The 19975-nt window shown below is 48.0% G+C and overlaps 1 protein-coding gene across 1 annotated transcript in view; it reads right to left on the bottom strand.

The window, feature by feature from the left end:
- Itga9 (integrin subunit alpha 9) overlaps positions 1 to 19975 on the bottom strand; it is a 299897-nt gene that overhangs the window by 120902 nt on the left and 159020 nt on the right. The window contains 2 exon segments of the mRNA XM_038323365.1: positions 2967 to 3043; positions 14063 to 14212. Of these exon segments, the coding sequence (XP_038179293.1) occupies positions 2967 to 3043; positions 14063 to 14212 (227 nt within the window).

The following is a 19975-nucleotide window of genomic DNA, read 5'->3' as shown; positions in this document are numbered from 1 at the left end:
GGGAAACCAGCATCACAAAGGCGTCTTTCATGGAAGATCTGGCTGTGGGAAGAGACCATAAGTCCTATAGGAAATCCCCTCATTCCTAAGGATGGGCAGAGAGGTCCAGGGAGACTACGCTGAGGTTCAGAAACCTCACCCAGGTGCCAGGGCTTATACCCCCGTCTCTAAGGTAATGAAAGTCCAAGAAAGGCCAAAGTCCCCCTGAAAGTGTTATGGTTTCAGGATGAGAGACGAGCCTGCCCTGTTCCTTAGGGTCCACAGTAGATCATATCATGGCTCACTATCCTCTGCCCCTCTCTATGTTCATGCCCTGTCCCATCAATTTTGGAAATTCACTCACTAAAGGTAGAGAATATTCTCCAGCCCTTGACTTTGAGTTTGGCCATGAGACACGCAGCAGCAAAGGGAACAAGGCCGAAACAGCAGTGTCCCAGTTTGGAGCCCAGGCCTGAAGAGCTGTTGCTCCCTGGCACTGGCCCTCAAACAAGTCCGACATTCTTTGAGAAAGACGATGCCCACCCCAGCCCACTGGTCCCAGAGGGACAGTGAAAGAGGAGAATTAAGCTGGGGCAGCCAGGCCTAGAATCTACCCCTGCTCAAATGCACATACATGAAAGCATCTCCCAAGGGAGAGTTGAATGCAAGCAACCTCCAGGTGACCTGCACATGCGTAAGTGGAAATGATTGGCACTTTGTGCCACTGATCTGCCCCTACCCCGACACACACACACACACACACACACACACACACACACACACACAAACACACGAGGAGGGGAGAAGAGAAATACAACCCTCTGAGTCCATTCAGTGTTCAGTGTTACTTATATGTATATGTGTTCAGTGCTAACCACTTGGGATTATTAACCTATTAGGGGGTTCATACCTGGAGAAAACTTGAGTCATTTATCGCCTACAGCTCCTCACCCTGGGTGGGGCCTTGTTTGAGGGCTTCCATTCACAGTGGGATTTGCATTGGTGTTGTCATTGCATGGGTTTCCCTTAGGTGGCCATATGGGGAAGATGTCACAGGTACTACTGTCCCACCGTGGGTTCTTCTGGCCATGCTCCAACAACACTCCTGAAAGGCCAGCAATGGAAGCAACTCACGCCAAAGTGCTTTCCTGACCACGATCTTTGAGTTTTCCTTCTTGCAACACAGAAAGCACAATTCACAAATGGCTAGAGAGAGTGCCAGGACTTTCCTAGCAATGCTTAACCATGGATCAAGTGGATATTTTCCTACCACATGAGGTCTTCTACGATCCAAAGTAAACCTCAGCATTTACAGTCTAGCTCAACATGAAAAGAAACTCATGTATTTTCCCTAAAACGCTTTTTTGGAAGACATACCTAAAATTAAAATGAATGAGCTGATAATTTATGAACCTTCTTTAAAATTGATGTCTCTAACTACCCCGGGAGGCTCTTCTCACTGTTAAACAGCCCCATTATCCACTCTCCGAGTCTAAAGCAATTTCCTAAGCTTAGGAAAGCATGTGCTACTTGAAGCCACCACTTCTTCCTGAGTAAAACCAGAGGCAATTAGCATCTGAGACGCTGGGAGAAGTGTTCATGTGTGTGCACTGGGGGCAGGGGGTGGCATGCTCCAACTAAAGGAATGGAATCTTAGTGTGATTTTTCCTTTTATGAATAAAATATTAAACACCCAAAATTAAAGTGTGGGGATCAAGGCACAGTGGTCGAAGTGCTCGTCATGCGGGTACGAGGACCTTCAGCTTGTTTCCAGAGCCCATAGGAAAAGCCAGGCGTGGTGGTATATGCTAGCAATTCTAACACTGTGGAGGAGAGACAGGTGACCACAGGGGCTCACCTGGCCAACCTGTCTCGACTAGTCAGTCGATCTTCTAAGTTCCCAAGGTCAAAATGAGAGAAGCCCGCCCTAGAAAACATGTGGTACAGTTCCTGAAAATGATACATGTAACATTGACTTCTGGATCCACAGGCACACATGTGAATGCACACTCCCCTACAGCTACAATCACACAGAAAAGCGACAACGACAGCACTGGAGCCAGGCATGGTGGGACATATCTGCAATCCCAGCAGTCTAGAGGCTGAGGCAGGTGAGGTGCAGAGGCCAGCCTGGGCTACGGAAGACTTTATCTAAAACAAACAAGCAAAAGGACAAAAAGGTCCCAGGGGTGTGTGTCATCACTGGTTCAGGCAGGGCAAGTGCACTAGGAAACATTTTCCACAGTTCCGTGAATGCCGACAATTGCTTTGAGAAGCGGCTATACATACGCCTTGTGGAGGGGGTTCCTGGCTCCAAAGCTAATATAATCTTTCAGAAGGCGTGCTACCAAAGGAAACCATTGTCTGACATGTGGCTGACTCAAGACAAGCACCGCCATTCTAAAGCCTACAATGAAAGGCTGGCGAAGGGGAAACAGAAGGCTTTGGTGTGGTTCATCTCTAGCCGTGGGGGATTGGCGGACTATGGGAGGAAGCCCTGAAATAATAAAAGAGACCGCTTGCACTGGTGGGCCCGCTGCCCCCTTCCTTCACCCGTCCTGCTTCAGAGACCGTTCCGCTGCTAAAACAGACACCACTGTGAAATGTCAGGGGAAGAGATGAGAGGAATCCTCACATATTACTATCTTAAGTCACATGGGACCAAGTCCAGAGGTCAAATGCTGGCGGTTTCCCGTGGTGCAATGTAGTACAATGTAATAAATGTCAAGTCCCCTCTCAAGACACAAATAAACAAAAATTATCAGGAGCAGTCCATTGTGATTTGGGGTGAAATTGCAAACTGAACCCCGGCTAATCCCTCTGGTGGTATCTGCTATTAAAATTGTGTTTTTAACATAGATTCTAAAACCAACTCATAAAATATCCCATACTTCTTACCCTGTTTTTGCTTGGGGAAATCTGAACTTCTAGGCTTCTCGGAATAGCATCATGAAAGGAACAGCATCATGAGAGGAACGGTGACGTACCTGGAAAGCAGTAGTTTCCCCCGAAGCTGCAGGTCAGCTGCGCAGTCCTCAGATCGGCAATTTCTTTCAAAAACTGTCTGCGGGAGAGAGAATGGGAAGGTTGGCACGGAATCTAAATGAATGAATAACAGACAACTGTCTACTTCCGAACCAGGCCAGCCTCTTCCTCTGAGCCCCCCAGGCTCTCTCCTCACAACCCCAAGAAGCCAGCTCCCTGGCATGTGGAAGGGACTTTCTCAGGGCTCCAGGGAGGCCCTGTCAACAGTGGTCCCAAGGCCATGAGCACATCCCTTCCCTGTTCTCTAATTTTCAGCTTACTGGGTGCTTCTAGAAGCAAACAGAAAAGGCTAGGGAAATGGCTCAGTCGGTAAGAACACTTCTTGTGCCAATCTTAGGACCTCAGTGTGAAAAGCCAGCCATGGCCACGCATGACAGGTGCCTTTCAGCCCGAGCTGGTCTAGGAAATCTTTCAGATGCGCTCAGATATCAGTGACCAGCCCTTGTGTAAAGCATCCTGAGACATCAGGCTTCTCGGTTCTCCATCTTCCCTCTTTGAGAGGAAGAAAGTCTTTCCTTGAACCATATTCTGCATATTAAATTATTAGTCCCAGGGGAAATATCAAAAAGGCAATCAGGCCTCCGGGCTGATGATACAAGAGGACAGGAATATTTTAGCAGCCAGTGGTAAGCAGAAAATGTCACTTCTCTCAACAGGGCTGGGCCTCAACAGTCAAAGCCCCACTCAGTGCTGGGGCCTGAAGTTCAGTGTCAAAGCTGTTGGGTTCCACAGATCCAGGGATGAACCTGAGTGAGTGTGGGCCTGCCCGCGGAGGATGGTCATGCAGTGGGGAGCTGCACCAGAGACTGAGCCTGCCTGTGGAAGATAGCCATGCAGTGGGGAGCTGCACCAGAGTGTGGGCCTGCCTGTGGAGTTTGACCATGCAGTGGGGAGCAGCACTGGCTGAGGTTGCAACTCCTTTTCCATGAAGCATAGGAGGATGTGAGCATTTGCCCCTCGTGGTCTACATCTCTCTAATGTTCTGGTCTATGAGAGCATCCTCGCAGCTTGACAATGGAGAAGTTTCACAACACCAGCAGCTTTATTGTTGCAGTAGAATTTGGAAAGCACCCTTCATTAGCTATAATTTCTCAAGCTTCAAACTCTGTCGAGGACATGCTCAGTTGGCAGGTTTCCTTCCCCCTCCCACCAAGCAGAGTTTGAGGTGACTTGTTCTCTTCTCAGACTGTCAGACCACATGGCCTCTCAGGGTGCCAGTGTGGACTCCAGCAAGCCCATTGGCTAACAGAGAGTCTAGACTCTACCCGACAGGGTAATTTTGCTCATGGAAATTCATGATCCCATGCCACATTTCCAAAAGAATAAAGTGTCCTAGCCAACATTCCCTTCCTTGATTATCATGGAAGTCTTGGGGAAAAGAGCAACTTCCTGTGTTCTTTTGGACCCTACAGAAGCAAGGGGAAAAAAAGCCAAATTCCAAAGTGACTTCAATAAACGTTTTCTCTGATGTACCACCACCACCACGGAGGAAACAGGGGAAGAGGGTGTGGGGGCTTTGCAGGTGTCCAAGGTGAGAAGAAAGGAAGGCCCCGTGTACTTGAGGGCAAGGAAAAATGGAGGCACCTTCAACAAGCTGATGGAACTTAGGCTTGAGGAGCCATCGTGAGCATGGCCCTACGGATGAAGGCGCTTTTCAAGAATCTGCACTGAACACCTCCCAAGTTCCTTCCAATGACATCAACAGTTTCTCCCACAGAGAAGCACAAGCTAATGGCTGCTTCCCTGCCACCAAACAGGGTCTATGGCGATTGTGAAAGTCGTTACCATGTGACTTTCCAAGCTAACTCCATAAAAAGCAACAGAGCTTTCTCCTAGTTATTTGTTCTTGGAACTTAGCTTCTCCGAGCCAAGGAAACCCCAGCTTTCTGTAAAGAGGTTCCCATGTGATCAGGCTGTCACGGGAGTGGGACTCTCGGGGTCCTCAGGGCCCCCGATCAGAGCCCAGCAGACATGAACTCTGTGCAGAGAGATGAGGTGGCTTGACCGAGACCTGCCAAATGGAAAATTCATGAACAAATCCACCATTTCCCTCATTTTCCTCTCTGTTATTGATATTTAGTTTCATTCCATTGTGATCAGAAAACATATTTGGTATGAGTTCAAGCTTTGTTAAGATTTATGATTTGTGATGATTTATTATCTTCATGCGCATTCTTCCCTGGAGAACATTCCTCGTGCATTGGAGAAGAGTGTGCAATCTTCTGTCATTGAGTAGACCGTTCTGTGCACATCTATGCGTCCTGCTGGTCTACAGTGCTCTTCAGCCCCTGCCTCCTTGTTGCTGTGATCATTTGAATGAGAATGACCCCCATGGGCCATCTGAAGGTTTGGTTCCCAGTTGGTGGGCTGTTCAGCAAGGATTAGGAGGTGTGGCCTTGTTGGAGGAGGTGTGCCCCTGAGGATGGGCATTGAGGTCTCAAAAGCCCACAGCAGTGCCTGTCTCCTTCTCTTTCTGCCTAGTGATTGAGGATCAGATTTAAGCTCTCGGCTGCTGCTCCAGCATCATGTCTGCCTGTCCACTGCCATGTTTTCTGCCATGGCGGCATGGACTCACCCTCTGCCACTTAAGCAAGCCCCGAATTAAATGCTTTCTTTTCTAAGTGCCTAAGAATCAGTCAGTGTTCTGTGTGTGGTCTCCACCCATCAGTGAAAGCAAGGCACCAGGATTGAGTTCTGCATTACTGTCCTTACAGAGCTGCCAATAATTGTTTTACACATGTAATTTAGTGGTGTTGGGAGCACGCACATTGGTAATGCTTCTGTTACTTTTATTTCTATGTAAAGATCTTCGCCCTCAGAGGCAGCTCTGGCCCTTAAAGTCTACTTTAAGTTCACATGTGTGAGCCACTCTTGCTTTCTTCTGGTCAATGTTCAACACATGTTTTCCTACCCTTCTGTACACTCGTTGGTCACAAGTGACATTCTGGTAGACAGTTTGACTATCTGTGTATGTTTAACACATTCCATCATTTCATATATTTTTATCTGCAGGAATTCAGTCTATTTACAGTAGTTAAAAATAAGGTTACTGTCTTTTATTAACATGTATGTGTGTTAGTACATGGGTGTATGCATGTTCACATGTATGTGTATGTTGAAGAGTTGGCTATACTCCCATGCTTATTACAGCACTGTTTACAACAGCGACTCTATGGAAACAATCTATCAGCAGGTAAATTTAAAAAGAAATGACTCAACATACAGACATTCCTCCACTCCTAATGGAAGCCGAATTCCTCAGTGGTCTCCTGTGCAGCAATAGATTTAACAATCTATTACCAACCTAATCGCCTTCCTTAAGTAGGTGTGGTGGTTTGAAAGAAAATGGCCCCCAAAGGGAATGGCACATTAGGAGGTGTGGCCTTGTTGGAATAGGTGTGGCCTTGTTGAAAGAAGCCTATCACTGCGGAGGCGGGTTTTGAGGTCTCATTTTTGCTCAAGCCACGCCCAGTGAGACAGACCACTTTCTGATGCCTGTGAGTCAAGATGTAGGATTCTCAGCTCCAGCACTATGTCAGCCCACACTCCACCATGCGTCACCATGATGACAATGGACTGCACCTGTGAACTGTGAGCCACCACAACTAAGTGTTTTCCTTTATAAGAGTTGCCATGGTCATGGTGTCTCTTCACAGCAACAGAAACCCTAAGGCAGTTGGGAACACTAAAGTCAGGAGTGGAAGGCACAGTTTAAAACCCTAGCTGAGTCAAGCCCCTTAGTAAACTGGGGAAGCAGCTGCTTTAAGGGTAAGTTAAATGGGATGCACAATTAAATCAAGAGACCTGTGCCCAACACTAGTGAGTGGTCATGTGTAGGCTGAGGTTGAAATCCGATTCCTGTGCCTGGACCCGGATGGATCTCTTCTGGGAAAATGGCCAATTTGTTTCCTCAGAATTGACTCTGGGAGGCACAAGTGTTGGCACACTGCGGCTTCAACATGCTGGATGTGGACAGTTTCCAGGAATAAAGAAAACTTCTTAGCGTGAAGCACAGAGAGGATGGCTTTAAGATAATGGCCCCCCTCCAGATGTTCTTCCCAGGGGACAATCCTAACAGCTGTAAGCTTGGTCCCTGAGAAATTTCTCCAGTTACTTTTACCTGTCCCCAAAGTCTTCTGGGAAAACCCAAGTGCGGTACATCACTGAGACTGCCAAACTCAGCTTGGCTGCAGTCTCCCTCTTGCCTGCTAGCCTCTACCTGCTGGGCTGCACAGCCCTGCCTGCTCAGCTCCCGGAGGCAACTTTCCTAGCCATGAGAGCAGATCCCGTTTCTCCTGGTTGCAGGAAGCTAACATCTCTTTTGGGAGATAATCACTTCCTGCCTCAGGCTTCTGAAGGCTGAAGAATGGGGTGCCAGCATCCTATTGCTCAGGTTTCTGTGCTGGCTTCTTCCTCATTCCTCTCTTCACCCTAGATACTCCTGGGGATCACTCTTGCATCAGGAAACCCTTTTTCTTATTTCTCACTGAATGCTTACTTTTTTTTAAAAGATGGGGCTAGCAATTTTTGACCCATGCGAATGAGATAGAACATCTCTGAGCTTGTGGCCATTGTGGTCTCTCTTATGACTTATAACTGCATTGTGCAGTAAACTGGCTGTGGACATCACAGGAAGGGATGGGCATGGGTGTATGCTGACAGCCTTTTTCTGTTTTCATGTGTGTATGCATGACTGCATGTGTGTGGGCATACGTGCGGAGGTTGGCGTTGGAAATAATCTTCAGTCAAATTTCACCTATTCTTTGAGGCAAGGTGTCTTGACAAACCTAGACTACAATGATTGGTCTTCCTAGAAGCTTGTTCAAGGGTTGCCTGTCTATGCCTTTGAGGGTTGGAAGTACAGGGGGGCTCCCAATCCCATCCATAATTTATGTGGGTCCTCGGGGTCTGAATTGTGTTTCTCAAGCTTGTGCAGTAAGCTCTCACCCACCTCCATGGCACTCAGACTTACACTTGACCCCAGACCATGGCTTGCTGACTCCTGCTATATCATATTTAGCTAATGAATTCTTCACCACCTTTGGGCTTGGGTTTGGAGACGGATCAATCTGGTTCTAATGGCACCTCCCTTTGAGGCAGAGCTGTGTGAGCTTTTCCCATGGTGCCAAAGCAGCAATGGGGACATGGGACTCAGGGGCAGGAAACTCAGTGGGTACCCCAGATGCTCAGGCCTTGAGGGACCCATTTCTACCATCACATCCATATGAGAAAAATCTTCCCTTCTCAAGTTACAGGACGGATGAATCTTAAATGTGTTTGTTAGGATTCAAGAAGGGCCAGTTTCTCAGACATGGTGATACTTGCTTTAAATTCAACTGCAATTATGTAAATGGACTGTACATTGTAAATATGGTTACTAAGGCAACCAAGTCCCAGGATGAAGTCTTTGAAAAGTACGATGATTGGGTTGGGTGGGAGTAAATGTGTTTCAAATCCCATCCAAGGGGACTAATCAAGAAGGCTCTATTTAAAGGAAAACAAGCAAGATGTATTCCAGTATGCAGTGGGACTTCACAGTGGCTGTCTGCCTCATACGGCAGCATCCTTCCAGGACCCCAGAAGTGACATTTATGGCCTGGCATTCCTCCTCCAGATGCGACAGCTCCAGGTACAAGAGGCCCCATCCATGTGCAATTTGTGTATGAACCCATGACACCTGGTGTCTTAATCATTGTTCTCCTGATGTGAAGAGACACCATAGCTAAGGTATTCAACTGGGGGCTGGCTTACAGTTTCAGAGGCTTAGTTCATTATCATGGTGGCAGGGAGCATGGTGGCATGCAGGGTGCTGGAGCAGTGGGTGAGAGCTACATCTTGATCCATGGGCAGAGAGAATAAGAGAAAACGGGGCCTGGCATGGGCTTTTGAAACCTCAAAGCCCACTCCCAGGGATGTACTTCCTCCAGCAAGACCACACCTCCTCTAACAAGGCTACACCCAGTCTAACAAGAACAGAGCCCCAATCCTTCTCAAGTAGTGTTACTTCCTGATGGCCAAGCATTCAATGATATGAACCTATGGGGGTCATTATTCAAACAACCACATCTGGCATGGTATTTAGTATTTAAAAAAAAATGTGTCTAATTGCCCTAACCTGAGAGTAGGTTTCTCCATCCCAATTCTGTTTGTATTTTATTTTAACAAAACCCACCATGGCCTTTTGTGAGGAGTGTTGTAAGAGACAGGGTAGTCTCGGGAATTTCAGCCCTATTTCTCCTATGCCCAGAATGGAGGAAGGTTGCTTTTGGTTTTGCTATTGCTGTTTTGCTTTGAGACAGGGTCTCACTATGGAGCCTGAACTGACCCAGAACTTTATGGAGAACAGGTTGGCCTGGAACTCTCTATGTAGACGAGAATGGCTTTGAGCTCACAAAAATCTGCCTGAGTGTTGGGATTACAAGTGTGTACTACCACACATGACCAATGACAGAATCTTCTCAGCCTGGCCTGAACTTTCTCTGTAGCTAAGGATGACCTTGAACTCCTATTCCTCTTGCCTCTGCCTCCCAGGGCTGGGGTTCTAGGCATGCACCCACTACACTGGGTTTACATAGTACTGGGGAGTGAACCCAGGGCCTCATCCATTCTAAGCCAACACTCTAACTACCGGGCTCCACCAACCCCAGTGTCGATCTCTTTCTGCGTTGCTCACCTCTTCATCGCTATGACAAAGTGCCAGAGAGGAATGGCATGACACAGCCAGCATCTTCTCTCTATTCCCTCTACTTTGTGTTTTGAAAAATAGACTCAGAAGCACACAGACATCCCATGGCAGAAGCCACTGTGAATCACATGGCATACATGGGCCAAGGAGGGATCCCCAGAGGGAGCTCACGGTATATCCCATTTCATTAAACAGCCTTGCAGAATGGCACAGGCCTTTGTTCCTTTACAAGGGCTCTGATGGAGACACTGGGCCAGGTTTTGAGGCAGGTGTTGGGGAATTCATAGCAAATGTGAGAAGACAGACATCTGCATTTGCCGGGCTCCACTCTAGTGTGGGAGGTATATTAGTGACTGTCAGAATCCACCATGACGGTGCTCACAGAACGGCCAAACAGGCAGCTGAGGTGGGGGAACTGAGAGATGGTTCTCTGATCTAAAGTAGCAACATTGAGGCTGGAACCTCAAACATACAGGCTGGCCTTGAGAGATGAGCAGTGTGTTCACAGAAGAGGGGTCAGTAGAGCTCAGAGCCAGAAGAACCTGGTAGGTTTGAGGATGGCTGGAATGCAGTGTGTGGGTGACTCTGGAGAGTGCTGGGGATGGGACACCATCTTGCAGGGTCCTGGGACTCTAAGAGGAAAGCCGTGGCAGGGTTACTCAGCGACACAGGTGCGAGGCCCAGGTTAGGTGACAAGCCACATGGTCAGTCCTGGGAGAATGAGGACAGGCAGAGGGGGAGGGAAGATGTACTGTTTATGTATTATTTGAGCTTGTGGTGACAGAGACGGTTACTGAGTTCTGGTTAAAATCAGCTCTGCTTCCTGGAGTGGCCCTCGCTAGCAGCCCATTGTTCTTCCCTTTGAACAGAACCGTGAACAGAGCCAACATCTGGAGGACACATGGAGGGATGGCGAAGATCATTAAACTGACTCAATTTTGTTGATTTTCATAATCAGGCAAAGAAGAATAAGCAAGAACCACTTCCCTAGAAAGAGTTTCAGGCTCCTGGACAATCCTTCCAATCTAAGAACAATATTTTTCTTTTATTAATTTCAACTGGAGAATGACCTGATTGAAAAAAATGGAACCCTGCCCACTCCACCGCCTCCATCCCGTAACGCGTTCTCTGAAGGGAAAAGCAGTTACCTACGTCTCTTCATCTTTATCGTGGCAATAATTTCTGTGTCTCTAGGAAGCATATTGATACGATGGCTTTATTTATAGATTAGTGTCCTATCCCACTGGATTCCTTACCACAGGCAAGGGCTGATGGCTCCCTCCCACCCGTCCCATCTCACGGACAAACTGCTACTCTTTGCTCTTTTCCTGCTGTGGGTCCCAAACTGGCTGTGTCAGGCTCTGTGGTCAGCTGATCAAAACACATGCTAGCCCATCTCTGATGTCGTTTATGATTTAGTGTGAACTCCCTTTTCCTTTGTCAATGTTAAATTTCACGTGTATAGGCACACTCATGTGTGTGTAAGGGGGTAGGGATGCTCACATGTGGGGGCTCAAGGTTGACCTGGAGAAATTGTCATGCATGTAGGCACTCGTGTGGGGTGGGTAGGGATGCTTGCATGTGGGGGCTCCAGGTTGACCTGGACAGTTATCCTTGATTACTCTTATACCTCATCCATTGAGGCAGTGTGTCTTAATCAAACCCGGAGCTCACTGATATGGCTAGTCTCTCCAGCCAGCTTGCTCTAGGGATCCCATCCACCTTCTCATGATTGTGTGGCAAATCCGTCAGTCACTAAATCATTTTCTTTACTTTCAAATTTTCTTACATGATCCTGAGAACAACTGGGGTTGCTGGAAAGGGGGCCACTGAGGCCAGAATTCTGCAGTCTTAAGTAATGGACAGCTATTTTTTTTGTTGTTTCATCGGGTTCTGCAGTCTCTCTTGGCTTACCAATTTAAAAGAGTTATTAAGAGATTAGGATATTAAGAGAACTATTACTTGTTTACATCTGCCTAGTCAATCCGATGACATCTGTGTTTTATGCTGTACTGTAGCTCTGATTGTGGCTTGGCAGCAGAGACTGAAGCCTGTAAGTAGTGTTCATGTTATGTCTACACGATTCCACAGCAGGGCCCAGGTCTGGAGTGTGTCCTCCACAGGGGCCAAGCTGAATCCAGGAATACGTGACTCTAACGTATAGAGAATCATCTTCTATCCAGGCCCTTATCTTCCTTGCACTCTCCCATTCACTCCCTATCCAGATTAAATTGCCTTATATTTGAGCCATGGCATTACTGGGCACGTGGCTTTTAAAGATTTTTGTTATTTATGTGTGTGTGTGAGCATGTGTGTATGTGTGCATGTATGTGTGTGCATGTGTGTGTGCATGTATGTGTGTGCATGTGTGTGCATGTATGTGTGTGTGCGTGTGTGTGTGTGTGTGTGCACATATGTGCAGGTGCTCTCAGAGGCCAGGAAAGGGGACAGAATCCCTGGAGCTGGAGTTACAGGTGTTTGTGAGCCACATAGAGTGTGGCATTGGGAAGCAAATGCCTTCACCTTTAGAGAGCTTTTACAGTCTCCAACAGGGTGTGGTGACAGCCACCTGTCTTCCCAGCACTTGAGAGGCTGAGGCAGGAGGACTATGAGTTAGAGGCCAGGTTATTGAATAGTCTCAACTATTCAATAAAACCCTGTGTCAAAAAACAAAATAAAAATTTATCATCTCTTTTATTCCCTGAATAGCCTTTCACCTTCTAAGTCAAATATTTTGTTTATTTTCATTTCAATTGGCCTTTCTTTTTCATGTCCACATTTCCTCCAAACTCAGTTTTTCTTGGTTGCCAATTCATGCTAAGGGTAAATCACTGATCGATAGGTCTATAGACACCTTAGGTGGAAGGCAGGATGGGAGGGGACCAGCTCATACTCATGCCTCAAACAGTTCCACTGTTAGTCAACTCTTCAGACACAACACATCATCTGTCTGACTGACGCCTGCTAATTAATCAACCTGGAGTGTCCGAGAATGACATTTTGATACCAGTCTTTCCCTGTATCTCTGGCTCAGATAAGATCATTGACTGTCCTAGCCCATAAAGGTTTTAAGATGTTCTTCATCTGCTTCCGTGCTCGGATCCTGCAGGAATGAGGGTTAGGTCCAGGGAAAGCTGGCTCAGAGCTAGCAACACCGACTAGAACTGGCAAGCATCCCCCTGCTCAGGATGACGCAAAGGACTCTAACTCACCAAGTGCTGACCTCACGATACAAACGCCAACAGATTTTCCCTTAGGGAGCACAGCAACGCTAGGACTAGGGATCTATTACTAGGGGTTACAGAATTTATCATGAATGTCTGTTCCTTGTGTGCCTGGTCCCTGTGGAAGTCAGAAAAGGGCACCAGATCCTCTGCAACAGGAGTTACAGGTGACCGTGAGCCTCTGTGTGGGTGCTGGGAATTGAACCCAGGTCCTTCACAAGAGCAGCCAGTGCTCTTAACGGCTGAGCCATCTCTCCAGTCTCTAGCCCCCAGAGTGTCTGATTTTTTTAAAGATTTATTTATTTATTACATATGCAGTGTTCTGCCTGCATGTATGCCTGTAAGTCAGAAGAGGGCACCAGATCTCATTATAGATGGTTGTGAGCCACCATGGAGATGATGGGAACTGAACTCAGACCCTTTGGAGAAGCAGCCAGTGCTCTTAACCACCAACTCATCTCTCCAGCCCCTGATTCTTAACACAGAAGGCATCTTACTGCCTTCTCTTTTCCCTGGTGCCTTATTCTGAGCCCAAGTGACCAGCAAAGCTTGCAGGCCACCCTTCCCACTGTGCTTTAAAAGGGAGGCTCATGCTTTAAAACAAAAGGAAGCCTTGCCCAGATGTGTGTGAATGTGTAGTGTGTGTGTGTGTGTATAGTGTGTGTGTAGTGTATGTGTGTGTGTATGGTATGTGTGTGTAGAGTGTGTGTAGTGTGTATGTCTCTGGGTGTATAGTGTGTGTCTGTCTGTGTGTGTGTAGTATGTGTGTAGTATGTGTGTGTCTGTGCGTGTGTAGTGTGTGTGTGTATAGCGTGTGTAGTGTGTGTGCATGTGTGTGCATGTGTGTGGTATGTATTGTAGTGTGTGTGTGCATGTGTGTGTCTGTGAGTATGTATGTGTGTAGTATGTGTGTGTGTAAGTAGGGAAAGCTAGTTGAATGCTGACCATGAATACATATACTCATATTCTCTCTCTCTCTCTCCCCTCCCCACCCTCTCTGCTGTTCATGGTGGCTGTCACTCTCTGCAGTGATGGGCTGTGACCTAAAACAGAGGGCTACAGTCAACCCTTGCTCCCTAAATTACTTTCTGCCAGCATTGTTTATTGCAGAGACAGAACAGACTCTAACCTGATTCTTCTGGGCAATCTTCTGTCCCTTCTTCCAGCGTAGCACTGGGGTCAGATCCGGCAGTTCCCGCTCCTCCTCACCAGTCTCCTGCTCAGCCAGGCTGTAGGCAGCTTCGAACACGATGGGGCTGATGACATCCTGGACCCTCCGCTGCAACCGCAAACAAGGAGGAGCATGAATGGTGAGCATCTGTGGATATCAGGGCAGCATCCCACCATGCACAAAGACTGGCCTGTTGAGCTGCTCACCTCAGGTGGTCCTCACACCACCCTCACAAGCTGAGACTTCACTGCTTTCTTGTAGGCAAGGTAAGTGAGGCCCAAGGCAAACATCAGCTTGTCCTGGTCTCTGTGGACAGGCAGGGATTTCTCCGGTTACCTTGTATGGTACTAAATCATCTTCTCCAGAGCATATGGAAGACATTATCTAATTCGTCACCCATGTGTGCTTAGATGCCAGTTGGTGGCTGGGACAACATCTGGACTCGATGTTAACCCCTTTTGCGCTGAGATTACAGTTTTTTATCCGGGCAGGGCACCCAACAACACTGACGAGAATGGTGTCTGCGGCAGGTTAGCTATCTCTGTAGTCAGATGCAAACTCCGTGCTCATTCTTCTAGAATTTCAAGGATTTCAAGGCCCCAGGGAATGTTCTACTGGTAGCCACAAGAGGGGTGGGAAAGCTGTGTTAGGAAATCTCAAAGCCCCACTCCCTGTGACATACTTTCTGCATTAAGGCTGCATCTCCTAAACATTCCCAAACAGCATCACTGACTGGAGACCAAGTTCAAATACAGGAGCCTATAGAGGACATTTCTCATTCCAGTCACTAAGGAGGGAAGAGAAAAGGAGACACATGGTCTAACCAGATGCCAGGTCCATGCTATGGCTTCTAGAGATGAACAACACACTCCGTGCCCTACCACCACACAGGAAAGGACCCAGGAAGGGACAAGGCTCAGTTCCACAGGACACAGACCTGGTAACGACTCTGACCTTTACAACTTGTAAGTTCATGGTCTTTCTGCGTAGTGACACTGCCTCTGGGTAACGCAAGGCCCCATGCCCTCACAGGTGAGACTTAGAGATGAGAGTTGGTCCGTAGTCTTACATCAAGGGCCAGCACATCATCTGGGGTGGTCTCCCTTAACACGCCAAGGCTAAGAAGATCATCACCCACATCCAAGTCTCTCTGCTCTGTGTCCACCATGGGGAGTATACATGTGTGGCACAGGAAACTGAGAAACACCTTATAAGGAACAAGAGAAACTGGACAGGCAAGGGAGGCCGCCCATCCTAGGAGGCTTGAACACACAGCCCATGAATCTACACTATTCACTGTTCTCTAGGAAGTTTGGAGGAGTTAGGATCGGAGTCTCATTGTGTTCAAAATGGTAGAATGGTCCAAATGTCCCAGGAAGCACCCAGAAGAGAGCTTTCTACAATGCTTTGTGATAGCCAGTCTCCTCTCACAGCGGCAGCCAGGGCAGCCCTTGGGGACAACTGCGGACAGACCCTCACCCAGTATGAGAGAACACAAGCCAAGCATCTTGGCTCTCAAATGTCACTGCCATCTCTGTGCTCAGCACACAGCCTAGGCGATGTCAGAGTCCTTTGTAAGGATGCCCAGCTGTCACTAAAAGGATGGCAAATGGGTGAGAGCATGCTTTCACAGCGAAGGGAAGCAGCCAACCTAAAGACTACTGCAGAGTTCTCAGGAGAGGTCTTGTTCTCAGGATGGAATGTGGGATCCCCGGGAGTGGGGCTAATAAGTGGGGGTGCACCAAAATAAAGCCAGGCGAAACAGCATCTTACTGTCTTGTTTGTCTGTTCTGTTTTCACTTTAGTTGTGTCTGAAAAGTGGGGAGCAGTCCAGGTTTAAGGGACCACAGTACCCCATGTTTTCTCACAGGTCTCTTTATGATAGGGTGTTGAGTGGAACACACTCAAAGGTGCTGGATGCCAGAGAATTCCTGGGACAGTTCTGGGAAGGATGCAGTGGTACTGAGTAGAGTGAGATGGGAGGCGGATGTGGCAGATGGGAGGTTGATGGAGGAGTGTCTATGTGTTACTTTCATTATTAATAAAGAAAACTGCCTTGGCCCTTTAAGAGACAGAAAATTAGGTAGGTGGAGCAGACAGAACAGAATTCTGGGAAAGAGAGGGGAGACACTTCAGGCAGTCTCCATGATTCTCCTCTCTGAGATGGACGCAGGTTAAGATCTCTCCTGGTAAGCCACACCTCGTGGTGCTACACGGATTACTAAATATGGGTTAAAGGAAGATGTGAGAATTAACCAATAAGAGGCTACAGATAATGGGCCAGGCAGTGTTTTAAAAGAATACAGTTTCCGTGTAATTATTTCGGGTGTAAAGCTAGCCGGCGGCCGGGTGGCGGGACGCAACCCGCCGTTCCTTCTACAGGAGGTAGGGCTTGGAAAGGCACAGCAAAGGGATACAGGGGACATCAGAGGCTGATGCCTGGACAAGAAGGAGACAATGTACAATTACGTTCAGTAAAAAGTCCACCTGGGAAAAGATTCAATTCCTCAGCCTAACATGATAAAAACCCAGGACCTCTGCATCAAAGAGATGGAGGTACCTTAGGTAAAAGATTTCTAGAGAGTTTTCTGGAATAAAGACGTTTTAGAGCAGATCTTTAAGACCTGAGATCTTCCCAGGAGCAAGCCATGCACCTCGGATCCAGATGCTCCCAGCCTGCTGACTCTAACCGGAATTCAAAGATGGTGGATGGTATGGAGAAGAGCAGGGAGCAGATGCCAAATTCACACATTTGCAAATGCACTCTTTGTGTTTCTTTGGGGCTGGTTAACTATTTCAAGGTTTTACAATAAATATTACATCTTAAAGTAAGTCCACAACACTGTTATTCTGGGCACAGGGGAAGATGAGAGTGGGGGGGGGGGGAACAGCAATCTCTTCAAGTTTCCAGACTGCCTTGTGTATTTCAGAGCCTTCTCCAAGCTCTGAGCTGACCCTGTTCTACTGAATCCTCACAACATCTGGTGGGTGGATTTCTGCTCATCTTTTGCAGAGAGGGTAACCGAGACCCAGGTGCTCAAACAAACTGTCCCTCCATCCCAAAGCTCTTTATGTGGTAGAACCAGACTTCTTGGAACCAAGAGCAAAAGGGATTCTCTTGATTTCCACTAAATGCTTCGGTTGTGAAGGTCTCACTATGTAGCTGTTCGGGTTGGCTTTAAATTTGTGATATAATACAATCAGACCTCAACCCCGTGATGCTCCTGCCTCAGTCGCCTGAGTGCTGCAATCACAGGTGGGTATGTGCAAATGCCTAGCTCATAACATTCTATTTAAAAACCATTCTGATCACATTAGGTTCCAGCAACTCCTTAAAAAAATGCCTTGCTCGGGGGCTTAGGAGATGGTTTGATGGAGAAGCTGCTCCTGCAAGCCTGAAGACTGGCATGTTGGGGTGTCCTTGTAACCCGTGTGCAGAGGGGTGCAGACAGGCAGGTCCTAGGGGCTTCATGGTGACACAGTCTAGGCAACGTGGCAAGCTGCGAGTCCTGCGAGAGATCCTTCCTCGAAAGGAAGGTAGGGGATGATAGCGGACGGCAACCCCACCAAACACTGGCTTCCATGGGCGAGCACCCGATACATGCACAGGAGCACAAACAACACCCCCCCACCACAACTCCCTTCCCCCAAAAGATGAATGAATGATTGGTAGCTAGGTTATAAGGACAGGGAGTGAGGGTGTTTCCACGTGTGACCACACATTGTGGCCGCCAAGGAGAAAGATCTTAGTCATGCGTGTCTGAGTTTGGACCACGAATACAAGGGGGCATCGAGGTAGGTAGACTCTATATTCTCTGGCAACAGCTGCAGGAGCCCGGAGTTTGAAAAGCAGCTTCTTGTTTCATTTCTCAGTAGTTTGGAGCAGCAAAGAACTCAAACCACATTGGAAGGGTGGGCAGAGGCAGAAGAGAAGGCGGTGCCCGAAGCCCAGCCCCTCCTCCTGCGGGGCGGGTCTGCTCCAGCCCCTCCTCCTGCGGGGCGGGTCTGCTCCAGCCCTTCGCCTGCCAGGTTTGCTCCAAGCTGCAGAGGAAAAGTCGCAGGCTATTTGGGGTTCCCCCATGTTTTTTGGAAGTTTTGCTTCCTTCTGTTCGGCACCACCGTAAGAGGAGGAACTGGCCGAGATAGAAGTCTGTGGCTCTGGCACTTTGCCTCAGTGGCTCAAATTTTACTGCTTAAAAAGTCACTACTACAAGCTGAATTTTATTATTTTTCCCCTTTTTCTTTTCTTTTGAGGCGAGGTCATATATATCCCAGAGTGGCCTCAAATATAGTCGAAGATAACCTTGAAATCCAGACCATTTTGCCTCCACCTCCAGAGCGCTGGGATTACAGGTGTGTGTTCACCGCATTAGGTTACAAACTGAACACTCATGGAGCCTCCCCAGTAGAGACCAGAATCTACCTCCCCCTCCCCCGGCTAAAGGCGTTGGGAGTCTCCTACTTTGAAAACCAAAGGCACACTCGAGGAGGACACCCAGGCTGGTGGCAGACCTGGCCATGACTGGCGGGTTTTTTGTTTTGTTTTTATAGGGAATGTAACACATGCTCCGATTGAAATTTATTGGGTGCTTGCTTTATGCCAGGCAGTGTGCTGGGTGGCAGTGAGACAGACATAAAAGACCTGTGGGGAGTGAACAGGTTCAGAGGGGAAAGTCGAATCATGGCAATGTCATACAACATGCACCAGGGCAAAGGTGGCTATGGGGACTCAAAGGAAGTTCACCTGGATTCTTATAGGCCTGGCAGGTTTCCCAGAAGAGCAGCTCCTGGGCTGAGCTGTAGGCCAGAAGGTGTAAGGTTTAGCAGTAGGTGTAAGGCACAGGAGTTTACAGGAAGTCAGAGGCCTTAGCGAACCACACAGACTCAAAGACACAGAAAGCCATGCTGATGGACAGGCCAGGGCAGGGCGATCTCAGGTGTTCACCCTTAGGGCTGAGTGACCCCCTCGCTAAAGGTAGGGGGCATGGGGACAAAGTTAACATGACACTACAGGCCATGTTGCCAAAATCCTTCCAGCTGCACCATTATGGCATTGATGGTATTGGGTTTGGGAGAGGCTGAGAAGGTGGCAGCCAAGGTGATTAGACAGAAAGATCACCACTGTAAGGAGCCCAAAGCCAGGACCTGACAGAGGGCCAGAGAGCGAGGAACCCCTTATCTGGCTGGAAGAAGATACACACATTACAGTTTGGGGGAAGCCGAGTGTGACTGGGTTCCACTTCTCACTCCACAACCCAGAGCTGGGTTTGATCGTCACTGTGGCACCAGCTGGTGAGCCACGTGACTTGGAAATCTACCCCAGAGCTGCTTTTCCCCCACTGGAAAAGAAAAATACAGCAACTCAGTTTTTTCCTTCCTTAGCTCACAGTGGCAACAAATGAAATAAAAACAGGAAGGGTTGGCCTGACTTTAAATTTGCAGATAACACAGAAGTTCAGCAAATAAGCAGTTAGCAGTAAGTCAGATTATTGCCTGGGGGAAACTCAGCTAAGTGGGGTTCGCTGTTGTTGTTTGCTTTGGTTTTGAGACCTCGATGTTTTTCTTTTTCAGACATGTGATTTTTATCTCTCCTCCATCCTGGATCCTCATGTATCCTCTGAGTCCAACCCTCTCCATGCCTGCCTATGGCAGCCTCACAGACCCTCTTAGAAACGTGGAGACCCCAGAAGCAGAGATTGCCATTTCCACATCTCTATGCACAAAACAGACTGCACAAAGACACTGTCGTCGGAGACATCAGAGACATCCTGGCGGGTGTGAGAACACTGCAGTATTAGAACACCAAAAGAAAGTATCCTTCTCCATGTGACGTTACCAGAATGACAGCTAAAAGTGCTGAAGGTGATTTTA

Source organism: Arvicola amphibius, chromosome 3 (genome assembly GCF_903992535.2).
Source record: "Arvicola amphibius chromosome 3, mArvAmp1.2, whole genome shotgun sequence".
NCBI classification, from domain to species: Eukaryota; Metazoa; Chordata; class Mammalia; order Rodentia; family Cricetidae; genus Arvicola; species Arvicola amphibius.
This window is presented reverse-complemented; position numbering and strand designations above follow the sequence as displayed.